We start from the raw sequence: 22424 nt of genomic DNA on the forward strand, positions 1-22424 counted from the left end.
AAAAAGACTGAGTAAATGATTCAATGCTCATGAAATAAACGATTTGTTTATCGCCACCTACTGGAATAACGATGTAAGTAACCCGAAGAAAGAGACACTGAATGAATCATTAAATAATTCAAAAAATTCGAGTCATTAAGAATAATTAATCCCCACTACAAAAGGGTATTTGAAGTAAGAGCGTGTGAGACACTTAGCATTTTATCCAACCATTCCTCTTTCAAAACACTGCGCACTGATGACGCTCTTCCGCTCCGCTCATCCAATGGGAATACGGGGTTTTAACATGTGGGCTTCGGCCATGTTCTGCTTTTAAATAAGGAAGAAGCGGGAGGCGTTAATGCAACTTTGTGTACTCAATATCTCATTCACAGTATCTCTTACGGTTTCTGAGAAATTCGAGTCAGTTAGGAAAAAATATCCACAACAGATACTAACACACGGGTAACTCGTTAGACCTCGCTTAACCATAGATATAATTAATACTGGGCTGGCTTCTCGCGCGTTAGCAGTTGGTTAGCTGGTTGAGCTAACGATCAGCGGTGTGGGTTTATCTGGACTGGTTCATTCGTGTTCAAGTGAAGGATTCAGCTACTTTTAATCTAACAAAGCTGGTTAGCAGTGGCATGCGGATGAAGGGCAGAGGGAGCCCGCGTTTGGGACTGCGCTGACAGCCCTGAGGACTTATCCCGCTAAAATAAAGGCTTTCAGACTTTCATCATGTTTAATAAGTTCTACGAATGGATCGGAACCGGCTTCGCCAGTCTGCGAAACGGAGCTCCAGCTGGTACTGTTCATGCCGGTTCGGTGAGAGTGGATCAAGACGGGACATTACGAAGAAAAAGACCAATAGACAGGCAAGTGATGTGCAAAGAATTGTAAGATATTTGTTTACGTGTGCAAGACGAATTGTAATTTTAATTATCGTTTGGTCTTACACTAAAAGTTTAGGTTTTAAATGTTTGTTTCTGAGCCATAAGTTAGAATGTTTTGGTTCGGTCATTAAAGCGCCAACTGTTCTGATAGGATGACGTCAGAAACGCGTGCGCTTCAGGAGCACCTGAAAAACTATTTATTTTTTAGTTGTTTTTTTTCTTCCTTATCTGTAATAGTTTGTTTGAATATATGTATACATAGTATTCTATCGAAAATGTATACGTTTGCTGCTTCAATAAAACGAGTTTATAATGATAAAATTACGTTTATGATATTGTATTTTTTTGTTTTAGATAATTATTAACGTTTATATTTTATTTTTGTATAAATATTAATAATAACTTGATAGATTTTCAATATGTATTACATTTATTTTAATAAAATACATTCTGATACTATTTCTATATAGTTTGGATGATGGAGATGCAGTTGATCAGGAGGAGGAGAGGGTGGTGAAGAAATTCAGAATGGGTAACTAAAGTAACACTATTCTGAGTACATGATACAAAACTGAGTTATGCCTTCTAAGTCAGTCCCAAGAACTTTTTTTTGCTTGTTTTTAGGAGACTTTATGGATACGGTGAAAAATGCAGCTGAAGGAGTGAAGACCCATGGTTCGAGTGTTGCGTTTTGGGTGAAGAACAGTGTCACACCTAACTCTAGGAACATGCTGCCGGCATCGCCGGGTCCACCTCAAACAGGAATACCATCAGAACCTGCAGACAATTCTGCTGCATCAGCATCTTTGTGGGCGGAAAACAAGGTACTTGTAAGATCAGTTGGTTTTTTTGTTTGTGATATTCTTCAGATCAGGTATAACAGAAGACCAACAGTGGTTGTGCTCTCTAATGCATTTTGTTTATACTATATACAGTATCTCACAGAAGTGAGTACACCTCTTACATTTTTGTAAATATTTTATTATATCTTTTCATGTGACAACACTGAAGAAATTACACTTTGCTACAATGTAAAGTAGTGAGTGTACAGCTTGTATAACAGTGTAAATTTGCTGTCCCCTCAAAATAACTCAACACACAGCCATTAATGTCTAAACCGCTGGCCACAAAAGTGAGTACACCCCTAAGTAAAAATGTCCAAATTGGGACCACTTAGCCATTTTCTCTCCCCGGTGTCATGTGAATGGGGAGCAGGTGTGTTAAATTTGGTTATCGCTCTCACTCTCTCATAGTGGTCTCTGGAAGTTCAACATGGCACCTCATGGCAAAGAACTCTGAGGATTTGAAAAAAAAAGAATTGTTGCTCCACATAAAGATGGCGTATGCTATAAGAAGATTGCCAAGACCCTGAAACTGAGCTGCAGCACGGTGGCCAAGACCATACAGCGGTTTAAAAGGACAGGTTCCACTCAGAACAGGCCTCGCCATGGTCGACCAAAGAAGTTGAGTGCACATGCTCAGCGTCATACCCAGATGTTGTGTTTGGGAAATAGACGTATGAGTGCTGCAGAGGTTGAAGGGGTGGGGGGTCAGCCTGTCAGCGCTCAGATCATGCGCCGCACACTGCATCAAATTGGTCTGCATGGCTGTCGTCCCAGAAGGAAGCCTCTTCTAAAGATGATGCACAAGAAAGCCCGCAAACAGTTTGCTGAAGACAAGCAGTCTAAGGACATGGATTACTGGAACCATGTCCTGTGGTCAGATGAGACCAAGATAAACTTATTTGGTTCAGATGGTGTCAAGCGTGTGTCGCGGCAACCAGGTGAGGAGTACAAAGACAACACTTGTCTTGCCTACAGTCAAGCATGGTGGTGGGAGTGTCATGATCTGGGGCTGCATGAGTGCTGCCGGTGCTGGGGAGCTACAGTTCATTGAGGGAACCATGAATGCTAACATGTACTGTGACATACTGAAGCAGAGCATGATCCCCTCCCTTCGGAGACTGGGCCGCAGGGCAGTATTCCAACATGATAACGACCCCAAACATACCTCCAAGATGACCACTGCCTTGCTAAAAAATGTCTCCAGACCTAAACCCTATTGAGCATCTGTGGGACATCCTCAAACAGAAGGTGGAGGAGCTCAAGGTCTCTAACACCCACCAGCTCCGTGATGTTGTCATGGAGGAGTGGAAGAGGACTCCAGTGGCAACCTGTGAAGCTCTGGTGAACTCCATGCTCAAGAGGGTTAAGGCAGTGCTGGAAAATAATGGTGGACTGGCCACACAAAATATTGACACTTTGGGCCCAATTTGGACACTTTCACTTATGGGTGTACTCACTTTTGTGGCCAGCGGTTTAGACATTAATTGCTGTGTGTTGAGTTATTTTGAGGGGACAGCAAATTTACACTGTTATACAAGCTGTACACTCACTACTTTACATTGTAGCAAAGTGTAATTTCTTCAGTGTTGTCACATGAAAAGATATAATAAAATATTTACAAAAATGTGAGGGGTGTACTCACTTCTGCGAGATACTGTATTTTAATAGTGTTTACTTCTGTTTTTTTTCTTAAAGTTTGGGGATCGGTCACATGATATACTTGAGGCTCCATCATCCAATACATTTGTGGCTCCATCTAGTTCAGTTGAGTGGAAGACAGTCACAAAATCTGGTAAGAATAATTTTTTTTCTCTTTTTCTGCATTTAGGTTGTTTTTTTTGTTTTTCTGCATATTACATACACTGATATATACAATCTTTTTTGTTTGTTTTGACAGACTCCTTAAGGATGGAGCATTCTGTGACCATATCAAAAACTAGCAGAAGACAAGTTTGTATGGACCATTCACCCCACGAGACGCATAAAGCTAACGGACACTCGGTTAATTTACCTGCTGCCTCCTCGCCAAAACCATCCCCCTCTCCCCGCTTGGGCAGGTCCCTGTACCACCGACCACACAGGTCATCTTAGCTTTAAAAAAAAAACTAAAAGAAATGTTTGAATTAAAAATAGTCACCTGAAATATTAAATCCCATTTTCATTAGAAATAATTATAATTAAATAATACTGTTTGTTGTTTAATGTTTTGTTGTGATAAATATTGTTCCAGTTTGAAAGTGTGTAATAAGTGCAAGGTTATGAAGCTGAAAAAGTTTGTTTTTGTTGTAGTTTGCTGTCATCTGTGGAGACCAGTTCAGGAAAAGCCAATTATACCAGCCTGTATGAGAAGACATTTCCCATCCGAGTGGTCCAGAGTCCTTCACATGGTAACTCAAGCCGTCTCCGGACCAGAGCCCGCTGTACAGCACAGGAGGTCAGAAACTCATTGTGCTGGTTTGTTTAATAAACTAAATATTTCATAAGAATAAAATATTGGTAGAATTACTTCATTTTGGGATAAATTGTGCAGCCCTACAAACAAGCACAGAAAACCTGGAGCTTTTTTCATTTCTTTTTTTATTTAAAAAAAAAAAAAAATCACCTTTTAAATCACAATTTTTATCTGTAAAATCACTATTAAAAATTACTATTGTTACTATTGTTGTTAATAAAATTACTATTGTGCAGCATTAATTAGACTTTTCTTTCACTGGTTTTATCGTTTTGTTTTTTGGTTTTTTTTAGTCTGTGCGTCAGGAGGAAAAGGAGGTTTATAGGCAGCTCCTAGCCATGGTCTCCGGTGGCCAGTCGACCTTCCTTCACGATGGAAGTTCTCACTCCAGCATTCGCTCGCATCGAGATTTGTAAGTATCTGTGTCACATTACTGTACAAAATGTTTTCTTTATGTCTGTGTCTAAACCTGGTCTGCTTAAAGGGATAGTTCATCAAAAAATGAAAATTCTGCCATCAGTTACTCACCCTCATGTCATTCCAAACCTGTAAGACTTTTGCACATCTTCAGAACACAAATGATGATTTTTAATATTCTCTCATCCTCTCAAACCTCATTGCTTGTCGCTTTTCAGGCAAGTGTGTTTGAGCTTCCGTTTTACTGTATAAACCACTCGATTCATATGAATTGTTTACAATGTCTTTATGAACATTTTGAAGTGTCAAAGTTTTGGTGAATTGGACTTTCAATGGAGGGACAGATATTTTCAAAGATAAACAAAACTCTTATGGGCTTTAAGGGGGAGTGATGACAGAATTTCCTTTTTTTTTTTTTTTTTTTTTTTTTTTTGACAAACTATTCCTTCAAGTTAGTTTCAAATGGGTTCTCTCACTTATGGTGAAACATTTGGTCTTGTTTCAGCTCCAGCTTCCTGTCGTCCAGTCGAAGTTTTCTTCAGTGTGCCTCTCCAGCAGGCTCCGGTGCTGGTGTTTCGTCCTACGGGTTATCCAGTCTGCCTCCCAGCCCCCAGCCTGGGTCCAGTCAGGCTTCCAGTGCCCTACCCAGTCCTGGTGCAGCCTCTAGCATTCCAGAGCCTCAGCTGTGGGCCCATGACCTTGAGCCCAGCACTAAAAGACCAGCTGTTCCCTCAGCTCCATCACCAGCTGCCCTTCAGGATACCTCCTCTCAGGACACACAGTCATCAGGTGAGTCCCATTTCATTCTTTTTCATGTTTGTAATGTAATCCGTGCTTAAAGGTCGGCTTAATGTTGTTTCACTTTCTTTAGCTCACGATGGAGACTCAGTCATTTTTGTAAAGGAGCAACAGGGCAAGAAGCCTGGGAGCTCGAGGTAAGATAACATTTTGAGATTACCTTTGATCTCAGTTTCTTTTTTCTTTACATAACCCCATGTTACTCTTTCTAGTGTGCCGTGCTTCCAGGCTGAACTGTGGATCAAAGAACTGTGAGTACTTATTATCTAATATGTTCAAGTCTCAGTGGTTTAGTTTGTGGAAGTGAATAGCTTCTGATATCGGATAACTTTGCTGTGTATTTTCAGGACTAGCCTCTATGACTCTCGAGCTCGGGAGCGACGGAGGTTGATTGAAGAGCAGGAGGCTCTAGCCTCTCAGCTCCTGCGCCAGGTGAGTCCGTTTCCCCTCTTTCATCACCTGCATTTTATAAGACCAACCCACTTATGATCTCATTTGTATCATCAGCGTCTCTCTGGAGAGGGTCGAGCCACCCCAGTGAGTGTTGAGCTGAAGGTTCGAGTCCCTCTAGAGAAGGAGGTTCCTGTTGCAGCTGTTATCAAAGAGCCTCAACCTATTAAAGAGGAGCAAGAATTCCCAGAGTTAACAGAGGTAAGTGCCCCTGAAATGATAGTTGAAAACTATCATAAAATAAAAATTGTCATAATTTACTCACCCTCATGTCGTTCCAAACCTGTATGACTTTTTACATTGGGCACATTTGCCACGGTCCGAAATTGAGTGCATTGTTCCAAGTGCACCCTACAGCGTTGGTTTGGTGTCGCACTATTTGATTCTATGTCATCACAAACGTGCATAGCGCATGATAGAAAACAGATCTTGGGTAAATATAATAGGGCTTTTCACACTGCGGTTAACCCCGGGTTATCATCGTTCTAAACACCGCTTTTAACCCCGGGTAAAGAAGCGTTTCACACTTGTAATTTTTATGAAACCCTGCTGTGAAGCAGGGTTAGCACCGCCTTTGCAGTGTTAACTCTACATTGCGGTGCCAAACTTGTACAGTGTTAAATGATGCTTGTTAGAATGTTACAACTAGATGCTTAGCAAACGACAACTAATCGTGTGCCTTATATTCACGCGCTTTCAGCAGTCATGGAAACAGCGCGCGATGTATAAAGTTGTTTCTGCATATGATAGGAAAAATGTCAAACGCTGATGGAAAACGTGACCATTGGAGTGAAGAAGAGACCGTCATTCTTACCTTTTATAGTTCGAGAAGTTCACTCAGAAAAAAACTTGATATTACAGTCAGCAATGTGTAATATGAGGATGCGCTATGCTAGAGCCTTTATATAAACAGGTCACATACTGCGTTTGTCCAGTCAGTGACACTGCCACCAAATATGCAGATAAAGACTTTAACCCGGGGTTTAGGGATGTGCAGTGTGAAACGGTAGCTTATGAATACCCAGGATTAACCGTCAACCCCGGGTATAGTATTAGTGTGAAACATGAATAAAGATAACCCAGGATTCCGTTTAATTTGGTAGTAATTAAAAGTAATTTGGTGCAGTTATACAGCAGGGTGAACGACACTCGCGTGTACTTTGTGCGTCTCACGAAGGCGGCTTTCTGCTGCTTGCAAACTGGTTCTTTTAAGGAGAAAGCTGACTCCGAGCCATTCATTTGCATGATTACACTGCACGCTTACTCTCACTCGTATCCCAGGTAAATCATCACCGTTGTTATCCACTACATGCGTTTTGTTGATCTAATCACGTCGTCATCTGCTAAAACGTATGCATATGATATTTTACTTCCTGAACAAGTTTCTTTCACATTCACGTGAATCGCAACACAGTGCCAGTGCAACCGAACTCACACCACCTACTACAGGTAGTCTCGGGTTCGGTAACCCTATGCGCCCCCAGGTCCGCATGACAGCTTTCACATTACCAATTTTTCATGCGAACCATGATCTGGTTTGAACTAAACTGCCTATGTGAAAATCTATCTACTGCAGAACATAAAAGTAGATGTTTTGAAGTCTGTAACCAAACAGTTTTGGTTGCCATTGACTTCCATTGTATAGCCAAAAAACACATTTTTCAAAATATCTTTTATGTTCTACAGAAGCCCTACAGGTTTGGAATGACATGACGGCATTTTCATCTTTTGAGTGAACTTTCCCTTCAAGTTCACCAGTTTCAGTTGAGATTACTTGTTGCATTTGTCTTTCTGCAAAAGCTGATGATCCATGTTATCCAGCATGATTTAGAATGTTCCAAAGATAATCTTGTCTTGTTATTAGAGCACTGACTTGATCTTGTGCACAATGTTCACATTGTCAGCATCACACATTTGCATGCAATTTGGTTAGTAATCATCATAAAGTTGGAGACTGTAATGTGATGTCAATTTTTATCAGACTTGAGATGTATTCAGCAGAGATTCCCAAACTTTTTTTTTTTGTCCTCCAAGCCTGTCTGACTTAATCTCAGGGGGTACCGTACTAAATATTTTAAGTTAATATTTCAATAATTTAGCATCACATTCACATGCTTATGGTTTTCTGTTATCAGTTAATGGTCACATGCAAGTAAACAAATAAATGTAATTTTTTTTAGTATGTTTTTCAATGTGATTGTTTACCTTCACATTTTTGTTTTATTTTTAATTAATTGTTAATCGCTAGTTTATCATCTCTCAAACCCTAGTTTGGGAACCCTTGGTTGGTGCATTACAGAAATGTACTTGAGTGGTGTTTCCTGTTTGTGATCTTCACAGGACATGGAGAAGGAGGTGAGCAGAGCTCTGAGAGGCGGCAGTCAAGATGAGGTTCTCAGCAAGGGCTTCCGCCTCACCATCACCAGGAAGGACCTGCAGACGCTCAACCACCTCAACTGGCTCAATGATGAGGTCAGAGCTTTACTACATCATTCAGGTTTCTGTACAAGCCTGTCAGTAAATTCCAGTAGTATTTTAAAACGGGTTCTGAAAAGTCTTTTGCCAGAATTATCAAAACCTATGAATTTTTCAGTGGCTGAAAAGATCTCAAGATTTTCTCCTTTTCAGGTTATTAATTTCTACATGAACATGCTTGTGGAGCGCAGTAAACAGCCCAACCTGCCCTCCGCTTACACCTTCAACACCTTCTTCTTTCCCAAGCTGCGGAGCTCCGGTTACTCTGCTGTCCGTCGCTGGACTAAGAAAGTGGACATCTTTTCTGTAGACATCATTCTGGTGCCTGTCCACCTGGGGGTGCACTGGTGCTTGTCTGTAAGTAGCTAACCAGCACCAAGGTCACACTGAGGACGTGTGCATGGAAGATGCATTGCATTTCTTTCCTGACTTTGACAATTCAGAATAGTATTGAAATACATGTCAATGAGTTTGATACCCACCAGATAATAATGATTTTTTTTTTATTTATTTATTTATTTTAATAAATTCTCATTTCTTCCTTTTTTGGTTTTTGATAGGTGGTGGATTTTCGTAAGAAGAGCATCACTTACTTTGATTCTATGGGAGGAAACAACGATGAGGCCTGCAGGATTTTATTGTAAGTGCTGCCTGAGGATTAGATGATGAAACGGGCCTGCAAGAAGTGCCTTTTCTGAATAAATCCCATGATAACCCATTAAGAAATAAACTATAAATTATGCATGTCTAGACATTGTCAAAAGTGTCTTAACTGTGCCTCTGTATTTCAGAAAATATCTTAAACAAGAAAGTGAAGACAAGAAGGGGCAGAACTTGGATACCTCAGAATGGACTCTAAAAAGTAAAAGACCCAATGTGAGTTTCTCAACATAAACATTGTTTTGGGCTTGTATTGTTTTAAATTGATCAAAAAAACTCCAGCGTCATCTGAAAGATTTTTTTTTTTTTATTTCCCTGAATGCTCAGGAGATCCCTCAGCAAATGAATGGAAGTGACTGCGGAATGTTCACATGCAAATATGCTGAATACATCACCAAAGACCGACCAATCACATTCACACAGGTAAACATTATTTGCATAGAGTTCTAAATATGTTATTGGTCACACTTGTGTATGGGCATTTAAATGACATTTCATTCTTTTGTCTTTTTTTTAAACAGAAACACATGCCCTATTTCAGAAAACGAATGGTATGGGAGATCCTGAACCAGAAACTGTTGTGATTGGACACTTTGCGTGTGTGTGTGTGTGTGTGTGTACAGAACATATTTTGATGTGTCGTATGGATATGAGGGCTCCTGTGCACTTCAGGAACCCCGAGACAAATATGGGATGCCCTCAATCACTGGTCATTTCTATGCCGTCTAAATGAAACAAGGGAAATCCTCATGCACCTAAAGGACACAGTCTCAGCCTTTAAGAGTCAGGGCAATGGATTTTTGCTCTTTTATAGTTCCCTATAACTTGACATGCTTTTGCTTAGCCAGCTAATGTTTGACTGACTATGGAAGGATGTTATTTTCATATATTTTCAATCTTTTCTTGTGCTACCATTCATCTGCAGTTACTGTCAATACATGGTCTGTCTTAAGATGGATTCAAATGATTTGTTTCTGTTATTTGGCACAGAGTGTACTTGATCTCAAGTCATCTGAAGTCATAAATGTTACAGTAATATTACAGAGTTTTATGCTGATCTTTTTTCACTCTATTACTAGTAAAACAGCTGGAAATGACAATCACAGACTCACTCAGTGGTTTTGTAATGAAAAAGTTTACTTTGTGACATTTGATACCTGTATGTTTTATAGAGAAACTGTTAGTAGCTTAGTTTTCTTTTAAAAAAAAAAAAAAAAAAAAAAAAAAGGCTCAATTAGAGGTCTTTAGGATGTCTGCATTTTTGGAAAGACACCATTTAAGTGAGATTTGTGGTTCCTCCTTTTTCCTAGGGGTGATAAAAAGCTCTTGTGCTGCAATGCTTTTGACTTCAGTATGTCTTGGGATGGAGTTCTGCCTTCACTGGCATGTTTATTTTTATCAGTATTTGCTGCCTCTGAATATTTGAGGAGTCTTCTGACATTTTTTGGCATCTTGTGGACAGACTGCACTTTTTGCATAATCTTCAAAACCCAGCAGCACCATCTTTTTTTCCTGTTCTTTTGTGTAAGAGAAAACTATTTTTTGCAACTGTTTCTAAAAAATTTTCTGCAGGATATTGACAAATATTGTATATACAGTGACTATACGGTAAAATTGAAGACATATTTAATACTCATTTTGTACCTTTTATTATCTGTTTTTGTATGTTGAACAGATCTTACCAGAAATAAATTCCTGAGGTTATGTGTGTATTATGATAATTTAAATCATTTCAAATTAATTGATTTTGTGAGTAATGTAAGAAACTCATGTTGTGTGAGCTTTAGACATGAAATTTGACTATATAAAAAAAAAGCATAAAAAAGATATTAAGAGAGGTTTGGGTAACAGTACAAATGTCCTGATTAGTTTTTGCTTCATTTGATTGATTAAAGCGGGCATTTGCGTTCGTGAATCGGACTACAATGGTCAAGTTTTGTCGTGATGCTGAATATTCCTCGGCTGCTGAATCCATGTCGACGGTGCTGAAAAACGAGTAGGAAACACTGTACCTGGATAACCTTGTAACTTGGTATATTACAAAAATATTAATTAAACAACAGCAGGGTTCTGTTTATCTATGCAGTTTAGTAAGTTTGTTCTACTAAAAGCAGATCGCAGTTGGGTTAGTTCACCCAAAAATGAAATTCCTGCTGTTAAGTACTCACCCTCATGGCGTCATAAACCCGCAAGACCGTTCATCTTCGGAACACAAATTAAGATATTTTTCATGAAATCCAAGGGTTTCTGAACCACATATAGGCAGTAACGTCATTGCAACTTTTGAGGTCCAGAAAGGTATTAAAGACTCGTTAAAATAGTCCATGTGACTACAGTGGTTCAACCTTAATGTTTTGAAGCAACAAGAATACTTTCTGTGTGCAAAAACAAAACAAAAATAACGACTTTATTTAACAATTTGAACTGTTGTCATACGCAGTGCAGGCTTCCATGTTCTAAATTGGCCGCTCCTGCATCAGCATCACATGCACGCATCGTGCTGCTCACGTGTACAGCGTTGGCCAATACCAAAGAGTATAGAACCCATGAGGCGAAACTCTGATGCTTTTTGGGTAACAGCCACGAGGAGGCGCTTCGGCGCGGCAGCCATTTTGGGGTGAAAATGCCAATTGGACAATAGAATCCATCACATCTTACGCACCCAAAATCTGCGAATATCACAACCAAATCAGAGACGCAATAGAAAATTTCTCAAACTCAGTAAATTTTATGACACCTACAGTAAATGTTGTATTGTCTTAACCTATATTTTATGTGATCAGTTGTGGAATCCAACCATTACACATCTGAGGTAACGTAGTTAGCCTACTTTATTGAGTATTAACTTTACATATTTACTATTAATAGTAAATTTAAAAAAGTTAAGATCATCATGTTTGTAACGTGATCCAGGGGATTAAAACGTATGCCTATAGGCAGATCTAGTGGAGTAATATAGTAATAGTAAATTACTCCACAAGGTCTGAAATATACGTATTTAATCCCCTGGATCACGCTACAAACATAATGATCGTATAGAACATGATGCATTGCTGTGTCTGTTATCCCATAATTGACACTTTTGGACACAGTGGCTGTGTTTTTTTGTTTGTTTGCATAGTCTTGCTTTAACGGACATTAATATAAGACAACACTGCAAAAACAGTTTGTGTCAAGCTGTTATATTCTGTTATATTGTCCAACATTCCCAATTTTCCTGATGCATGTCCTTAATTTAATTTCATATGTTGGTATTAATTCAGTGTTTATAGTGGTAATACTTGAACTTTTAACCCAAACTGACTGGGTTTCTAGAGAGCAAAGATTTTGTGAAAAAAGTGGAAGACTTAAACACAAAGTCTGTAAAATAAACTGTTAAAAGGATTTGATGATCACTAGCGATAGTATTTTATTCTGTGTTGTCATCATTCAGGTTGATATTGCCATAGAAACTAGTGGACTGCCGAGTCACTTTCACCCCAAAATGGCGGAAACGCAGGGTTGCTGATGGGTGTCGGTGTTGCAATGGAACGTTCTATTGAGGCCCTGTCCCAAATGGCACACTTCTATGCACTTTCGGTCTTGTGGACTTACAATGGCTGCCGCGTGCGCGTGTCCGTTAAGTCCACGAGACCGTAGGGTGTCAATTTGTCAATTTTAGGCTTCAGAAGGGTGCTCGCGAGCGCCCCCTTTGCGGCCGACATGCGCCCTCGATGCGCACTTTTGCTGCACCCGCACTGGTGCGAACTCCGCGGCAGACTTCTTCCAGACAATCAAAGCGACGTTACGTCACGAAAGTGCGGGCTCGTAGGAAGGCCGTGAGTGTTTAGGGTGCCATTTGGGACAGGGCCTGAGTTTCGCTTCTTGTCAGTGTATATTCTTTGCCAATACTGAGCGTTCAGACGTAAACACGGAAGCCTGCACTGTAATTCATTACGTCAACTGCGTGACAACAGTTTAAATTGTTCAACAAGTTCCAAAGATGAACCTTCATTCATCTTCGAAACACTAATTAAGAAAACAAAACAAATTTGTTTTCTTAATTAGTGTTCCAAACATGAAGGTCTTACGGGTTTGGGATGACATGAGGGTGAGTACTTAAAGGGTTAGTTCACCCAAAAATGAAAATAATGTAATTTATTACTCACCCTCATGTCGTTCTACACCCATAAGACCTTCATTCATCTTCGGAACACAAATTAAGATATTTTGATTAAATCCGATGGATCAGTGAGGCCTGCATAGCCAGCAATGACACTTCCTCTCTCAAGATCCATAAAGGTACTAAAAACATATTTAAAACAGCTTATGTGAGTTCAGTGGTTCTACCTTAATATTATAAAGCGACGAGAATACTTTTTGTGCACCAAAAAAACAAAATAATGATGGGCGATTTCAAAACAAACCTGGAAATTAATAGGCCTAATTTTACCTAACCCTAATAGGACTGGCAAAAAGATAGCTAAATGTTACAAAAAGGTCTCGCTGGATAAATTTAGCAGAAGCTGACAAGCTTTTTTTTTTTTTTTTTTTTTTTAGAAACACAGAAAATGCGTAAATTATGTTGCATATTTCTTGAAAAGTCGGCATGGAACGGATCATTTCTTCCCTATTGTAACATCTATCTGCACATTCAAGACATTCAAATGGTCACACCCACTCTTATGTTAAAAATGGATATGCCTTTCTTTTATGCTAATATATAGATTTATAGTATTACATTTGATTTCATACATCACTGAACCATTGCCATGGTCAGCAAATTTAAATGTACATTTCAGCATCTTGGATTTATATGTAAAACACAATTACTATTCAGCCTCAGAATCTTGTACCTTAGAAGGAAACAAACTGAGGGCGTGATCCACTAATAAGGGAAAACTCTCTTGTTTGTCATTATATTGCCATTTTTATATCTCAGGGGACACAGCCCAAAGAACACACTCCTCACTCACCAAGGCAAGAAAAATTAATTTACAGGTCTACATTACAGCGTTGGTGGAGCACTCCTTACAATGCGTAAAAGAAAAGACATAACCCATACAGTATGTATGAAGAGGCAAGACAGAACCATTGACATGAAAACAAAGCCATAAAAAAGTTTATCATCCAAATAGCTTCTCTTTGAAATTTTCTTTAAAAAAATTTTCTTCAAATACAAAAATAAATCTCAACATTTAAACAGAGCATAACCTAACTTACAAGATAAAGCAGCATTTTGGAAGGAAAAAAGGACTTTTTGTGAGGGGATATGAGGTCTTGGTTTCAGAATTCAGTCTCGTCTCACTTGATACAAACTTGCTTGAAACAGTAAGTGCATTTATAACGCTCTTCCATACAGTACATTTTTCTGTAAATCTATCAAAACGACTCGGCTGCTGGTTTCAGCAGGTTCCTATAGATCTCCTTAAATCGATATTCAAGAAAAATGCAGCAAGATCTTTGCAAAAACTGTTTTTGTTTTTTTTTATGTACAAAATTCCCCCTTTTGCAGCAGACAGTTCAAAAGCAGTCAACAAAATCTTTGAAGAATTTTACAAAAACATAAAAACAAATTAAAATGACACATGGTGCTGTAACATCATAGTTGTTTCATTCTGGCTTTGCAGAATGTTTTAGAAAATAAAGTTGCAGAAAAATATTTCTCAAAGTGTGTTGGAGTGTGTGTGTGTGTGTGTGTGTGTGTGTGTGTGTGTGTGTGTGTGTGTGTGTGTGCGCGCATGTATGTGTGTCTTTGTGTTAAAAAAAGCTTACTTTGCTTTTTGTAAATTTTTATGACATCTTGTAGTCATAGCAATCTCCACCCAAGTCTTTCACTTACTAAAATAGGTTTAGCTTCATTATCGGTTGGTCTTCTCCAAGAAAAAAGAAAAAAAAAAAAATTGCAAAAAACTTCAGTTCCTTTTCACAATGTCCATTTCTTTTCATGTCAAGAGAGGTGGTTCTGTATCCAAAGTCCACTCATATGAATGTACTAAAAGGTGAGAAAGAAAGATCATACAATCAGAATAGAAGCTTATAAAAAGACAAAACATGACACATTTTCTTGTGGATAAACATTGATTTCACTCTCTTTCCATTACAGACCACAACATTTCCAAAGCAACAGGAAGTAGCCCACCTCCTCTTCACTTGCCATGCTGGTAGGAGTATGTTGTGTGGTCTGTGGGTGTCTCTATGGCAACCTGCTGCTGTTGGACGCTATTTTCCTGCAGTGGCATAAGGTCAACATTACTGACAATCCATCGCAGTGATTCAAGCTTTCAAACACTTGGAATAATTCAGCATGCAAGGGTTTCGTACCTCGGCTGTAACGCTTGAAGGAGGCACTTGGGCATATTGTGGTATGTAGGTCCCTTGCATAGCTGTGTTTGCAGGCATATACTGAGGACAGATGGACATAAATTGACAAATGTGTGATAACCACAGACAGCACACATTAGAGGAATATTTTAGTTAGATGAAAAACCAGTTCATATGGTTATGTGTAATTCCCGTAATTGTTAATTCTTAGGATTTACTAGATTTACATGGTCATGGCAGGAGTTAAAAGACTTGATTGTAACATACTTTTAATACAATGGGTATTTTAATTTCTTTCTTCTGCTTAACAAAAAAGAAGATATTTTGAAGAATATGGGTAACCAAATGGTTGATGGGCCCCACTGATTTCCATAGTATGGAAAAAAAAATACTATAGAAGTCAATGGGGTCCATCAACTGTTCAGTACTGACATTCAAAATTCATACAAGTTTGGAACAACTAATGACAGAATTTTCATTTTTGGTCTAACTTTATTTATTTTTTTTACTTGAAAACTAAAACTAAACTAAGATTCAGAATTAAAACCTAAACTAAATTGAAAAGACATATTAAAAATATAAATAAAAAAGCTTTTTTTATATATATACTGCCAGTCATATTAAAATGGTCTAATATTTTCCATTTCATGACAACTGCAATATCTCTGTGGGCATCTGTGGGGGACGTACCGTGCCTGTGCTGCCCAGGGTTAGATGGCTGAGCTGCTGTGTGAGAGGCCCTAATATGGCAGTGGGCTGGATGGTCATGGTGTGGTCCACTGTGGGCGTAAGGACGGTACCCTGTGAACAGGTGAGAAAGTTAGACACATAAAGAAAGGTGCTTTAGGAAATGGAGCAGCGGTTTAACCGCAACTTACTGTAGGCTGCATGAGGTAAGACTGGTGATGTATCCAGGAGGGATTGTGTACCTGAAATTAAAGGGAGACACTTGAGATTTGGGTCCTTATTCTATAGAATTCAGATCTATAATGATTTATACCTAATAAGCCAGGGTGGATGGCAAGATTTTCAGTAAATAACAACTTAAAGGATTTGTTCACTTCAGAATTAAAATTTCCTGATAATTTACTCACCCCCATGTCATCTAAGATGTTTATGTCTTTCTTTCTTCAGTCGAAAAGAAATTAAGGTTTTTGAGGAAAACATTCCACGATTTTTCTCCATATAGTGGCCTTCAACAGGGTTCAACGGGATGAAGGTCCAAACTGCAGTTTAAATGCAGCTTCAAAGCACTCTACACAATCCCAGCTGAGGAATAAGGGTCTTATCTAGCAAAACGATCGTCGTTTTCTTAAAAAAACAAACCAAAAAAAAAACATATATATACTTTTTAAACACAAATGCTCATCTTGCACTAGCTCTGCGATGCGCCACGCATTATGTAATCATGTTGGAAAGGTCACGCGTGAAGTAGGCGGACCTTCAACATGTTGGTAACTGTTGAAGTCCACTATACGGAGAAAAATCCTGGAATGTTTTCCTCAAAAACCTTAATTTCTTTTTGACTGAAGAAAGAAAGACATAAACATCATGGATGACATGGGGGTGAGTAAATTATCAGGAAATTTTAATTCTGAAGTGAAATAATCCTTTAAATGTCTTACATACGTTTTTTTTTTTCATATCGTCAAAAGACTTAAAAGAATAAGAGCACGAGTCGTATGCACTATTTTTTGGTGTGTTTTTTTTTACTTTACAGCTATTTTAGTTTGTAACTGTTCTTCAAAAATATTTTTGTGTTTGATGAGAGAAAAGAAAAAAATACGGGTTTGGAATGCCATGAGTAAATGTTGACAGAGGTTTCATTTTTGGGTGAACTATTCCTTTAAACAATACTACAAATATACATATTATGCAAAACAGTAATATAACTCCTGCAAAAAGTAATCGTACCTGGTAGGTGGATACAGGTGAGTGCATGTAGGGAGAGATAGAAGTCTGAGCAATAATTCTGTTAGGAGCGATGCTGTAGGAAGGGGAATAAAACCTGCAGGGGGCGACAAACACACACAATTTTTCCCCTCTTTTTTTAAAGCAAGAGCTTTTACCATGCTGTGTCATAATGAAAGCACAAAGTACAGCATTTCTTGAGTAATAATTTCAGAACCCACCCATTTTGTAAAGCAGGAGTAGGGTCATATGTTAGCGTCATCCCACCCTGTATGTGTGTGAGAACAAGAGAGAAACAGTCGAATTAAGACTTGAACTAGAGAATGATTTAAATCAACATGAAAAAGCAGAGAAAATCATCTCTCTCACAGTCTCGCCCTCTCTTGGCCACTGCCGCCCATTTTGGTGATATTTCCCTTGATTCTGACGTTTCTTCTGTCCGCCGTCCGCAAATTTACACAGCAAGGGTTCTGTAGGCACTTAGTGAAAACATGTTAGTCATTACTTATCTGTCATTACATTATAATTCTCAATATGAAAAACTACCATAACGCAGTACCTGCTACTCCAGGAGGAGTCTTGATGTATTTGCCATTAAAATGTTGAATGATGGCCTCACATTTTTCAGTCGATTCCATCCTAACAGAGAGAGTAATTGCAAATGCATTATTAATGGAATATTAATGATAATAATGTCAGGTTATACACGTGAGAGCTGGTCAGGCATACCTGGCGAATCCCACTCCTCGGCTGGTGCCATTTGCGTCTCGTAAGATGCGTGTGGAGATGACTTGGCTGAAGGGCTTGAGCATGCTCTCCAACTCCTGCTCATCCATTGACAGAGGCAGATTGGAGATGTACAGATTGGTGGGGTCCTGTTCCTGTTGCTGCAGAGGTAAAGAAGAGAAAAACAAATGTTGGCAGGTTAAAAGGAATATTCTGGGCTGTTTTCAACTTAAAGGGATAGTTCACCCAAAAATGGAAATTCTGTCATCATTTATTCACCCTCAAGTTGTTCCAAACCTGTATGAATTTCTTTGTTCTGCAGAACACAAATGAAGATATTTTGAAGAAAGTTTGAAACCAGACTGCTTTGGGGGAACCATTGACTTCCATAGTAGGGAAAAAAATACTAGGGAAGTCAATGGTGCCGCAGAATTGTTCAGTTTCCCTCATTTTTCAAAATATCTTCCTTTGTGTTCAGCAGAACAAAGAAATTTATACAGGTTTGGAACAACTTGAGGGTGAGCTGATGATGACAGAATTTTCATTTTTTGGTGAACTATCCCTTTAAAGAATAAGTTTGTCCAAAAAAGGAAATTATGTCAGTATTTCTGTGAGATAAAAATGAAAAATGAAATTTCTATCATCATTTACCATCATGTCGCTCCAAACTCATAAGACTTTCATTCATCTTCGGAACACAAATCAAGATTCTTTAATGAAATCTGAGAGATTTCTGTCCCTCCATTGACAGCCTTACACAACTACCACTTTTACGCTTCAAAAAGTTCATAAAGAGATATTAAAACTAAAACCTGTTTATCATTTAAAGCATTGTGTTATCTTCAGAAAATTTGGACTAAACCGCTCGATTCATATGGATTAGTTTTACGATCTCTTTATGAACTTTTTGAAGCGTCAAAGAGGCAGTTGTGTAGCTGAAAGGGACAGAAAGCTCTCAGATTTCATTAAAAATATCTTCATTTGTGTTCCAAAGATGAACAAAAGGTGTGGAACGACACGAGAGTGAGTAAATGATGACAGAATTTTCATTTTTGGGTGAACTAACCCTTTAAATTTCAGCGTATTTTTTCATACAACGGTATTTTATGATTTAAAGTGATCAATATAGCATTTGTAATATAGCGCACTGGTCATATGGACTACTTGTAAGAGCCATTCATTCACACAGAGCAGTGGAATGAAAAAAAACCCTGCAAGGTCTAGAAATGCGTTTTTAATAACTAGTTGAATAACTTGAGCATCATATTTTAGAATGCTGTGTTATATGCGAGCTATGTCTAGCTCATGTTTACAATGGAAAATGGAAAAGCAGTGCTGAGGAATGCAAAAACGTGCTTTGCGTGAACAGCCCCTTATGGTGCTTTTTTATTTTGGAGCTTGATCGTTGTCTCGAGGTTGTCTCAGTTCTTCTAGGTGGAGAAAGTTCTGGTTATGTGTTACTGACATAATTCCTGTAGGTGGATACGCAAAGTGCCCTTCTGAAAGACTGATCAGCCTTACAGGCTCAGTAAGGTTAGGATTATGGGTAAGTGAGGTTAGGACCTCATCAGCCTGTCAGACACAAAGCAGAGCACCATCAAACACTGGGCCTTTTTTTAGGATAGTTATATCACATCCTTTCCATGTCCCTTCCCAGTATGTTCACATAGATAAGAAACCAGGTTAAAGGAACACTCCACTTTTTTTGAAAATAGGCTCATTTTCCAAATCCCCTAGAGTTAAACAGTTGAGTTTTACCGTTTTCGAATCCATTCAGCCGATCTCCGGGTCTGGCGGTGCCACTTTTAGCATAGCTTAGCATAGTTCATTGAATCTGATTAGACCGTTAGCATCTCGCTCAAAAATGACCAAAGAGTTTCGATATTTTTCCTATTTAAACCTTGACTCTTCTGTAGTTACATCGTGTACTAAGACCGACGGAAAATGAAAAATTGCAATACTCTCTATACTATACTCTCATTCCGGTGTAATAATCAAGGAACTTTGCTGCAGTACCATGGGTGCAGCAGGCGCAATGATATTACGCATGGAGACATTTGTGAGAGACGCTGCGTAATATCATTGCGCCTGCTGCACCCATGGTACGCAAAGTTCCTTGATTATTACGCCGGAATGAGAGTATAGTTCCTAGCCATAATCGCAACTTTTCATTTTCCGTTGGTCTTAGTACACGATGTAACTACAGAAGAGTCAAGTTTTAAATAGGAAAAATATCGAAACTCTTTGGTCATTTTTGAGCGAGATGCTAACGGTCTAATCAGATTCAATGAACTATGCTAAGCTATGCTAAAAGTGGTACCGCCAGACCCGGAGATCAGCTGAATGGATTCAAAAACAGTAAAACTCAACTGTTTGACTCTAGGGGAGTTGGAAAATGAGCCTATTTTCAAAAAAAGTAGAGTGTTCCTTTAACTTTCCAGGGTCAAAATTATTTGTTGTGGTATTCAACAACATACTACAAGCACTTCATACAAACATTAAGTTGGGAATAACCTGAATATTCCAATAATGACACATTCTATCTTTAAAATATATTGGAAATCAAAGAATGAAGGTAGGAAAGACTGTGAAGGAGTTCAGAAGTTTACAGGTGTTCAACCTCAATACTTCAGTCTTTCCTATCTTCCTTTTGATTTCTGCTGACCCAGCAGCCTTGTGCATTAATGTAGTGCGTGTGTGTGTTACTGGAGAGATAAGACTGCTTCAGCTACTGCCGAATCATGCACATGAGTTCAACTATGAAATATGGTGCTTATTTTGTTGAAAGTAAACTAAACATATCACTTTAGCCTTGGATGTTCTTTTTCCAAAAATAGAAAATATAAATAAAATAGAAAAATCAAAGAGTGTATTTCACATATTTTTGTGCCATATTTGTCTTTTACCTTTGCATAATTATATGCAGGAGTTAATATGTTTTTTAGGAAAAAGTGTCAAAATGACCGTTTTCAAGGCCAGTACTGAGTCAGCTCATTACCATATAAACACCTAATTAGCTTCATTTGAAGCTGCGGGCATGACAGCAAATATGCATACAGTACAAAGTGACATCTTTCTAACCTCAAATTAACAGATACACAAAACTTGTGCTTGCATGTCTTCTACAGATTACCCAGTTCCTGCATGAGGTTTTACTTTAGGATCTCAAAACTACTTAATCATATTATGCGTATCAAATTAATTTTGTTCATTATCATTGAAGCATGAGCTGTGTGTTACTTGTCTAAACAAATCAGAAAGACAGTAAAGATAGCTGTAAGACTGCAAACCTCCAATTCACCCGCTGCTGATTTGCATATTCATTGCTTTGGTGTGCAGATAAGATTAAAATGTGAGCTGTAAATGTATTACCGGATCATCTCGCCACCATGAATAATGAATATCTAATTGCAGTGACCTGCGATGAAGGTGATTTTTGTACTGATCTAATCACGCCGCGAGACGGTGCCTTTTTCCACAGAGTGAATGGGAGGAGGAAAATCCACGGCAATTACCTTAACAGACTCTTAAATAGGTCAGGTCACTAAAAGACTCCAAAATGGCTGTAATTAAGACGGGTGCTTGGTGATGTTCTTGTGTGAAGAGGCTGCCCTTTCACACTGATCTACAGATTAAATGGGTGAACCTCGCAAAATCTTTCTAGAATATGTTGAGGTCACACTTTACCCCAAAATTAAAGGGAAAAAATTAGAAGAAGGAAAAAAATGCTTAAAATCCCCTTGTAGTCAATAATTGTATCCCTTAAAACTCATCTTTGATCACCAAAATTACATATTTAAACCTTTTTTTTCCTGTGGAAAAAAAAATTCTTCATGCCTTAAAATAGCTTGAATGTAAGTCTACACCCTTGCCTAATTTAATATATGCGGATCAATGAATATGCAAATTAGCCCCGCCTCCACTCGCTCACGCAGCTCAGAGATCCACTCGGTCAACTTACTGAGGTAAACGCTGCACAATGGTGTTGCTCTTTACAACATCAGACACATAACAGTAATTAATATGATTAACCTTTTGCTTGACTACGTTATCAAACAGCTAATAATGTGTAATGAGTCAGACAGCTGCCTTCTAACAATCAGTATTCTTACAAACGCTTGGAACAACTCAGAACGTTAGTGAAGAAAGGCATATAGTTCATATATCATAACATTATAATATACATCATACTCCGCCATATTGCTAAATCTACACGATTTTTCATATCAACAGAAAAATATACCAGGATAACCTGGCTTCTCTTGAGAATCCCCTGCTAGTTCGCTGTTAATGATATGCTAAAGCCCGCCGGCATGTTGACCTGATTGGTTACAAGGTAGTTTAGAGGAAATCAACCCTGTTTTTTGTTGCATTTTTGTATTGAGACATAATTTTTAGCACAAATAAGTACACCCCTCCCTCATATCTAATTACCGCAATGCAAATAAATAAATAAATAAAAATCAATGTTTTTACTGTAATGCAAAGATAAATATATGTAAATTATAAGTA

General features: G+C 38.4%; 2 protein-coding genes across 4 annotated transcripts in view; one reads left to right on the forward strand and one right to left on the reverse strand.

The window, feature by feature from the left end:
- Positions 1-286: 286 nt before the first annotated feature.
- On the forward strand, positions 287-10676 carry senp1 (SUMO specific peptidase 1). Its single transcript, XM_051879931.1, has 18 exons — positions 287-857; positions 1346-1407; positions 1500-1699; positions 3416-3512; positions 3618-3801; positions 4010-4154; positions 4466-4584; positions 5095-5378; positions 5461-5524; positions 5600-5638; positions 5735-5819; positions 5895-6038; positions 8178-8309; positions 8466-8669; positions 8873-8952; positions 9104-9188; positions 9300-9395; positions 9494-10676. The coding sequence occupies exons 1-18, from the start codon at positions 721-723 to the stop codon at positions 9554-9556; spliced, it is 2220 nt and encodes a 739-aa protein (XP_051735891.1). The 5' UTR covers positions 287-720; the 3' UTR covers positions 9557-10676.
- rbms2b (RNA binding motif, single stranded interacting protein 2b) overlaps positions 10179-22424 on the reverse strand; it is a 34072-nt gene continuing 21826 nt past the window's right edge. Inside the window, exons 5-14 of one of the 3 annotated variants that reach the window (XM_051879962.1) lie at positions 17916-18073; positions 17746-17825; positions 17556-17656; positions 17408-17454; positions 17190-17283; positions 16154-16204; positions 15966-16076; positions 15276-15356; positions 15094-15181; positions 10179-14946 (exon numbers count right to left, since the gene is read on the reverse strand). In XM_051879962.1, the coding sequence (XP_051735922.1) occupies positions 15101-15181; positions 15276-15356; positions 15966-16076; positions 16154-16204; positions 17190-17283; positions 17408-17454; positions 17556-17656; positions 17746-17825; positions 17916-18073 (804 nt within the window). In that variant the 3' untranslated portion in view covers positions 10179-14946; positions 15094-15100. Of the gene's footprint in view, positions 14947-15059; positions 15182-15275; positions 15357-15965; positions 16077-16153; positions 16205-17189; positions 17284-17407; positions 17455-17555; positions 17666-17745; positions 17826-17915; positions 18074-22424 lie in introns of all 3 variants that reach the window. The other 2 variants (XM_051879960.1, XM_051879961.1) reach the window with 2 other exon arrangements.

This window comes from Ctenopharyngodon idella, chromosome 22 (genome assembly GCF_019924925.1).
Source record: "Ctenopharyngodon idella isolate HZGC_01 chromosome 22, HZGC01, whole genome shotgun sequence".
Lineage (NCBI taxonomy): Eukaryota > Metazoa > Chordata > Actinopteri > Cypriniformes > Xenocyprididae > Ctenopharyngodon > Ctenopharyngodon idella.

Bases quoted from the DNA above. Each gene is read 5' to 3' on its own strand.
- senp1 (XM_051879931.1), top strand. From the start codon at position 721: ATGTTTAATAAGTTCTACGAATGGATCGGAACCGGCTTCGCCAGTCTG. The intron at 1,700-3,415 runs GTACTTGTAAGA...TTTTTCTTAAAG, and splicing joins CTTTGTGGGCGGAAAACAAG to TTTGGGGATCGGTCACATGA. The intron at 3,513-3,617 runs GTAAGAATAATT...TTGTTTTGACAG, and splicing joins GAAGACAGTCACAAAATCTG to ACTCCTTAAGGATGGAGCAT.